This window comes from Nuphar pumila, chromosome 7, assembly GCF_984573655.1.
Source record: "Nuphar pumila chromosome 7, dmNupPumi1.hap1.1, whole genome shotgun sequence".
NCBI lineage: Eukaryota > Viridiplantae > Streptophyta > Magnoliopsida > Nymphaeales > Nymphaeaceae > Nuphar > Nuphar pumila.
The window spans coordinates 12219041-12226819 of NC_143255.1; the positions used below are offsets into that span (position 1 = coordinate 12219041).

At 38.7% G+C, this 7779-nt stretch overlaps 2 protein-coding genes across 2 annotated transcripts; both read right to left on the reverse strand.

The window, feature by feature from the left end:
- Positions 1-2515: 2515 nt before the first annotated feature.
- LOC149831162 (protein P21-like) lies at positions 2516-3285 on the reverse strand. Its single transcript, XM_090011988.1, has one exon. It carries the CDS (start codon positions 3269-3271, stop codon positions 2603-2605), a length of 669 nt encoding a protein of 222 aa, XP_089868114.1. The 5' UTR covers positions 3272-3285; the 3' UTR covers positions 2516-2602.
- A 1768-nt stretch (positions 3286-5053) lies between these two features.
- LOC149831163 (uncharacterized) lies at positions 5054-7043 on the reverse strand. The gene is made up of 2 exons (XM_090011989.1): positions 6799-7043; positions 5054-5244 (listed from the first exon to the last, which is right to left on the reverse strand). The coding sequence occupies exons 1-2, from the start codon at positions 7018-7020 to the stop codon at positions 5158-5160; spliced, it is 309 nt and encodes a 102-aa protein (XP_089868115.1). The 5' UTR covers positions 7021-7043; the 3' UTR covers positions 5054-5157.
- Between the last annotated feature and the right edge of the window lie 736 nt (positions 7044-7779).

Here is a 7779-nt window from a genome sequence, read left to right on the forward strand (position 1 = left end):
TCCAACCTTTCATTGGGACTAATTAAAGACCAAAGGGGGTGATGGCAGCAGGATAGCACAACGGGGTCAGCACGTTCGTTAGATCATGACTAGGGCTGGTAAACGAGCTGAATCAACAGAACAGGGCCTGTTCAGTCTCGGCTTGTTTACTGGAGAGCAGATCCTGAATCTCACCCAGAGTCTACAGCCACAAAACCCACCTCACTTTCGGACTCAACGCATATGGCTTGTGTGAGCCGAGCTAAGCTCAGGTCGTATAGGCCAGAGCCACAGAGGCGGAGCTTGGGGGGGGGGGGGGGTTCCCCTGTCCACTTCCATCCCTAGGTTAAGGTGTGGAAACGTGGACCCTGTCTTGGATCTTATTGTAGGATCCCAAACCCAGATGCAATGAAGTTCAGCCGTTTATTTTGACTAGACATAGGTATAAAGTCTACAGACTACCCATATCGACAATGCTAGTTTGGATTTATTTCCTTATTTAATTCTACATGTGAAGAAAATTTTCCCAAAGGGAGTGTACCTAGGTTTGGATTTAAACCAATTGGACCCACTTACATTGTCCAAACAGGCAAAGATTTGTGGTTGGTCGTACATTTGATTCAAGCTCTATCTGATATGGTTCTCATCTAAGATGATCAAAATCCTAAATATGTCTTTTAGACCGTCCATATGAATTGGTTTTCATATGGGGTGCGTTTTGAATGCCTCAACCTGCACATATCCAGGGATTTGAAGTCCAACCCCTGATTTTTTTTTTTGAATTTACAACCCGAAAAAACCGCACCGGCATGAAGACCTGATCGTGCTGGCTCAGCCTGCCATACTTACGGCTCATCGCGCCGGTAGCATAAAACTCCGAGGCAAGAATCCCTCCCGATCGGATTTCAAATCCATGGCACCTGTACCTCTGAAAAGTGAGGATCTCAAATCCAAGGTAGCCTAAGATTTGAGATCCAGCATTGGCAAAATTAACCCAGGATTTTACTGCCACACAAGCACCACATCAGCATGCCTGTGCCACATTAGATCTTCGAATATGAGATCCGAGGCATTCAAATGGTGAGTTTGTATCCTTGCCTCCCTGGGATCTCAGATCTGAGAGGATTTTGACCAGAGGTCTGAGCATCTCTAGTCTGACCCCCTCCCACCATGGATTTGGGGAGGGGAGGAGGGGTTTGGCTAGTTGTGGGGAAATTTGTTTGAGGTTCAAATTAAGGTGTGAGATCCACACCCTAGGTTCAAGGCATTCAAATGCACCCATAGTGAAAAGGGTGTAAGTGGGTCGGGTTTGACCAGGACCCGACCCATATCAAATCCTATATGGTCAGGTTTTGGTGATAAAAAATGTCTGATATCTAACAAATCGACCATGCCGAACGCATCTGCGGGGTCAGATTTTGCAAAAAACACCATGAAAACCCCGCTCACTCCTGGTAGGCACCTAATGTATGTATGCACTTTTCTGGTTTCACATGAGATCGAAAATGTCTTGGCAACCTCTCTCTCTCTCTCTCTCCAAACATGATTTTCTATTTGTTATTAACGGCTCCCTTCTAAGCTGAGTGACTTAAGGTATTGGTTTGTTAAATCAAAATGCAAGTCTTATGGGTCAATTCCCATTTTCTCTAACATGCTATGATCCTTTTTCTACACGCTTGAAGTACGTCTAAGGGGGGATGGTCCTACCACTTTTTTGGTTAACTAGGTCCAGTTAGGACCTCAAAATCATACTTTCAAGTATTTTTTATTTCATTTGAACTGCTAAATGTGTTTATCATTGCTTGTTTACTAAGAAACAAGCTTTCTTTTGATGTGAAAATATAAATATTTTGTCATCAAATTTTAGTATAATACACATCTGAGCATAAAAATTCTTAATCAAAATACACATTCTCTATTGAATAAACAATGATACGCATCTAACAGTTTGGATCAAGCAAAAAATACTTGATACAAATTTTGGAGGGTCCTAGTGAACAAAAAAGAGGTAGGACCATCCCCTTCTCAGCAAGAGTTAGAGTATGCATGCACTATGAGAATGAGATGATCCAACAGTCTATCTAACCCAATTTTGCTTGTATAATTTTGATTCTTCTTTGAATATGAGACAGGAGACTGAAGTGGAGCATTCTTATTTCATCATATAGCAAAAAAGGTTATATCCTATGGCATATGAGCATCATATGTAGATCCTAGCCATCCAACTAAATGCATCTGCATAGTTGTATTTTGATCCTAGCCATCCAGCCGAATGCAACTCCATGGCCATATTCATACATATAATCCAGACCGTCCAGATACATTCAGTTGGACAGCTAGAATCTACACATGATGTACAACATCATATGACATAGGATACAACCTTTTTTCGTCGTTTCAACTAGAATTAAAGAACAAAAATAGAGGAACATTACGCATGAAATGAGTGCACAAAAGCGAACCAGTTCTTCTTTTCAAATATAAAAGAGAGCTTTTATTATTAAGCATACGAAGTACATTTATTTGACTTTGTTTCCCAAAGCAAGGCAACAAGGGTGCAACTATATGCTTTATTTACTTTTAGGTATAGCAAGATCCATATAACCCAGTCTTTAAGTTCTTTCTAAGGGCAAAAGATGACTCTATAGTCAGTATTAGAACAAGTGAATGTGCTAGTTTTATCATCCTTTGGATAGCTGTAGGCATCAGGGCACCTATCCTTGAAAAACTGGGAGTAGTTGGTGGGTCCACAAGTGTTCGCAGACGACCCGGTGCAACAGTACTGGTCCTGCCTGAACGTAGTGCAGGGGTTGTTGCAGCCGCCGGGCACGCGCAACTCATTGGGACACTGGCCGTTGATGTCGGCATTGCAGGTGATTCCCCTGCAGTTGTTGCTTACAGGGTTGAATGCCATGGGGATGTTGAATCCATCCACAAGGGATATGTCAAAGAAGTCAAGGTTGTTGAATTGGTTGAGTGCATACTCAGCCAGTGTGTTAGGTGGCTGGCCAAAGGCTTGGCAAGCCAAGAGTCCACCACAGTCTCCTGTTTGGCAGCTGCCCTGGCCGCTTCCATCAAAGTTGCAACCGGTGCGGCCCCATATGCGTGCCATAGTGGTGCCGGGGTTGACGCCAATGGTCCAAGACTCTCCGGGGTTGAGCTGGCGACCGCCGCCGGGAACGGCAGCGGCCCAAAGGGTGTAGGAGCATTGGTTCCTTATCTCAAAGTTGGCTCCATGGGTGAGAGGGGAGAGTGATATGAGGGTGATGAAGAGGGGGAGAAGGCTCAACATGGTTTTGTGCTTCTCTTTTTTTGCCGGAATGGATGAAATGGGTAGAAGGTTAAGGGGGGTATTTATAGTGTTGGGTTGGTTGCTTGTCTATGGTAATTGAATTCCTAAAGGGAAGAGTGTAACAGAAACAAGAGCATGTATTGAAATCATGTGGCTGTTTCAGATAGTGACAACCAAAATTTCAACAAAAAGCTCAGTCTTCAAAGTATGTAAACAAATCAGATTTCTGGTAGCGGTCAATTTACTCCCTTTGATGAGTCGGTCGTAGAACACTGCATTTTCTACACGTATAAACCGCATCCAATGAGTGATGGACATGTATAAATCCTAATAAATAAGTTAATTTTGCACTGTCAATTTTACAGCCTAAATACTGAAGCAAGGCCACAGTCAATTTTGCACCTCTTGGCCTGTATCTTGGAAGTCCGAACCATATCAGTGGTTTCTCCTTGGGTAATAAAAAAGCAAGAAATTATGAAAGAATGTACACCACTAATTTATCAACGGGTGCTCTGCGTGGTTGGTCAGAGCTGTAAGTGCACGTCTCCTTGTGGTGGGACGTTGCAGGTTCAAATCCCAGTGATACGTTTAAGAATAACAGGTGTGTGTCTGCCTAACCCCAGCTTTCCTATAAAAAATAAAATTTGTACACCATTAATTTCTAAGGGCATATTTTTCTGCGGTTTCCTTGTTTTTAGATTTCCTATTGAAAATTTTGTTTTTGAACGGAATAGAGGCATGCGCATTGGTACTGCCAAAAGTTCCAAAACTTTTTGGATTGTCTAATTCTTAACAGAAATAGGAAATCCTGGATTAAGGTGATCAAGAGATAAAAAAAAGTTTTTTTTTTAAAACGTTAGTTTCTTTTTCAAACTCTTGATTTGAAGATAATGGAGGTGGATATTTGGAGCCAATGCATAAAACAGGGGGCATGACATGCATTAAATCAAACTTCAGCAGGGAAAAACATCAGCTTCCATTTTCCAAGAGGGAAATTTCCTGGTTACATCTTGCTAACACCTAAAAGCCAATTATTAATTACATGCCTGCGTCTGCATTTCGTACTCCTTTGACCAGTTGCTTTACCAATTTGTATGACGAAAATATTTTAAGAGGAAACTGGGTCATAATGATGCAACACTAGCTGGCACTACGTAATCATAACCATTTTTCTTGAATTCTACATCAAACGGTAGTCTTGACTTGGTCATGTTTATCGTGTCATATATGAATTCCACATCGTTCAGTAGTCTTGACTAGGTCTAGTTAAAACCTCAAAATCATACATTCAAGTATTTTTTATTTCATTTGAACTGTTAAATGGGTTTATCATTGCTTATTTCACTACAACAAAGCAGTAAATTAGCGACGACCACATTCCGTCGCTAATCCGTCGCTAACATGATTAGCGACGGATTAGCGACAACGAGGCGACAGTATGCTTACGTCGCGAATATTTCGACGCTAACCGGCGACGAAATTATTCCGTCGTCAGGTCCGTCGCTAATTGCGACGGAATAACGAGCGCTATATTCCGTCGCCAATCCGCCGGTACTAAACAGCGACCACGGCTTGGCGACGGATTTACTTCTATCGATATGCCGTCGCTAGATTAATATGAATAGCGACGGATGGTTCCGTCGCAAACACGAAAAAAAATTAAAAAAAATTTATTTGAAAATTAAATACCGAGAACTGTACAATTTCTATTTCCTGTACAATTTATATTTCCTGTAAATAAAAAACAAACCACACAAAAAAATTCATATAACAAGAATCTACAACAATTAATCATTCCACCTTAAAATTAAGAAGTTTAATTATTTACAATTCAACAATTACAATTAGGAAAAATAAAAAAAATAGAACTTCTTCAACACAGTCCTCTAATCATCGCCAAGATTTTGTGCGTCTTCTTGTTCATTGTCTTTATCTGTCCCTTCAGCTCCACTACGCTGATTATCGCTAGCAGCCTACACAAGAAAAGAACAGTAAGTATTGATAAACAAAATATAATGAAATAAATTACACACTATATGTGATTTTATCATGTGCTCATGTGTGATCTAAGGCAATAAAAAAACTCTATATGTGATTCTATCATGCTCATATGTGCTCTAAGGCAGACAAAAAGTTATATATATATATATATATATATATATATATATATATATATATATATATATATATATATATATATATATGATTCTATCATGTTCATATGTGTGCTAAGGCAGTCAAAAAATTGAATATGTGATTATAGCATGTTCATATGTGTTCTAAAGCATCTAGAAAAACTCTATATGTGATTCTACCATGCTCAGATGTGTTTTAAGGCAGGCAAAAAACTATATATGTGATTCGATCATGCTCGTATGTGTGCTAAGGCAGTAAAAAAATTGAATATGTGAATATAGCATGCTCATATGTGCTCTAAGGCAGGCAAAGCAAAAAATTTTATATGTGATTCTATCATAAATGATATATAACATGTTCATATGTGTTCTAAGGCAGTAAAAAAACTCTATATGTTATTATAGCATGCTCATATGTGTGCTAAGGCAGTCAAAAAACTGAATATGTGATTATAATATGCTCATATGTGTTCTTAGGCAGTCAAAAAACTGAATATGTGATTATAGCATGCTCATATGTGTTCTAATGCAGTCAAAAAAACTTTATATGTTATTCTATCATGCTCATATGTGTTCTTAGGCAGGCAAAAAAACTTTATATGTGATTATAGCATGCTCATATGTGCTCTAATGCAATAAAAAAACTCTATATGTTATTATAGCATGCTCATATGTGCTCTAAGGCAGTCAAAAAACTGAATATGTGATTATAACATGCTCATATGTGTTCTTAGGCAGGCAAAAAATTGAATATGTGATTCGAGCATGCTCATATGTGTTCTAATGCAGTAAAAAAAACTTTAGATGTGATTCTATCATGCTCATATGTGCTCTAAGGCAGACAAAAAGTTATATATATATATATATATATATATATATATATATATATATATATATATATGTGATTCTATCATGCTCATATGTGTGCTAAGGCAGTCAAAAAATTGAATATGTGATTATAGCATGTTCATATGTGTTCTAAGGCATCTAGAAAAACTCTATATGTGATTCTACCATGCTCAGATGTGCTTTAAGGCAGGCAAAAAACTATATATGTGATTCGATCATGCTCGTATGTGTGCTAAGGCAGTCAAAAAATTGAATATGTGAATATAGCATGCTCATATGTGCTCTAAGGCAGGCAAAGCAAAAAATTTTATATGTGATTCTATCATAAATGATATATAGCATGTTCATATGTGCTCTAATGCAATAAAAAAACTTTATATGTTATTATAGCATGCTCATATGTGCTCTAAGGCAGTCAAAAAACTGAATATGTGATTATAACATGCTCATATGTGTTCTTAGGCAGTTAAAAAACTGAATATGTGATTCGATTATGCTCATATGTGTTCTAAGGCAGACAAAAAACTGAATATGTGATTATACCTGAGAGGGACCTGGAATCGAAGATCCCCTATCCTGAACAGCGGCCTTGATCTCATTTCGGAGAAAGGGGGCGACGGTGTATTGAAAGTAGTTATTCAGTGATTCATTAATGATCTCGCGTACATCATCACCGGAAAGAATAGTCGGCTGCTTGGAGCTTATGTCGGCGCAAGAAGTCGGTGAGCCGTAACTGGAAGAACCAATAACTGGTGAAGTGTTCATATTACTCCCAAACCCGAACACGCGACCTTTTTTGGGTTCACCTGCTGCAGTCACCCATGCCCCATGCTGTAGGATCAAATGATGGATGCTGAGTAGCGTCATCGCCATATCGCTCTACCATCTGTTGCTCATATGCCTCCTACAAAATAATGTTTAAAGTATTCATTAATAATTAATGATAACATTATGATAACTTGCATATATATTGCAATGATTATTAATAGAATTAATACATACCGTTGTCGTTCTCGCCTTCTCTGATACGAAGACTCCCGTGGTCTTCCGTTTATGTGTTTCTACAAACACATCCTTATATGGTACACTGTCTCCTTTGTCTGCTTCCTGCGAAGTTAAATGACAAAAGATTTAGTACACAAGTTTGCAACAATACTTATAAAATTAATATTATATATTGATGAGTTACAATTTTCTTTAGGTGGCTCCCAAATGTCTTAGATCCACCTGTGTGTAGATGGGCTTCGGGCATCTTCGATCGATTTTGTGCAGCCTTCGCAGAGCGATTTCTAAATGCATCTCCCGTCCACTTATCGCACATTTCATCCCAGTAATCTCTCATGATAGTAATAGTGTAACGCCCCAACTTTTTATAGTAAAAATTTTGAAGTAATTTTTTTTTTTTTGAAATAGCGGAAGTGCGAAAAATACAAGTCGGGCGCATTACAGGGTAAAACAGAGAAGTACCAAACATACCATTCATTTATTGAAATATTAATGTCATTAATTACATCCCATAACAGA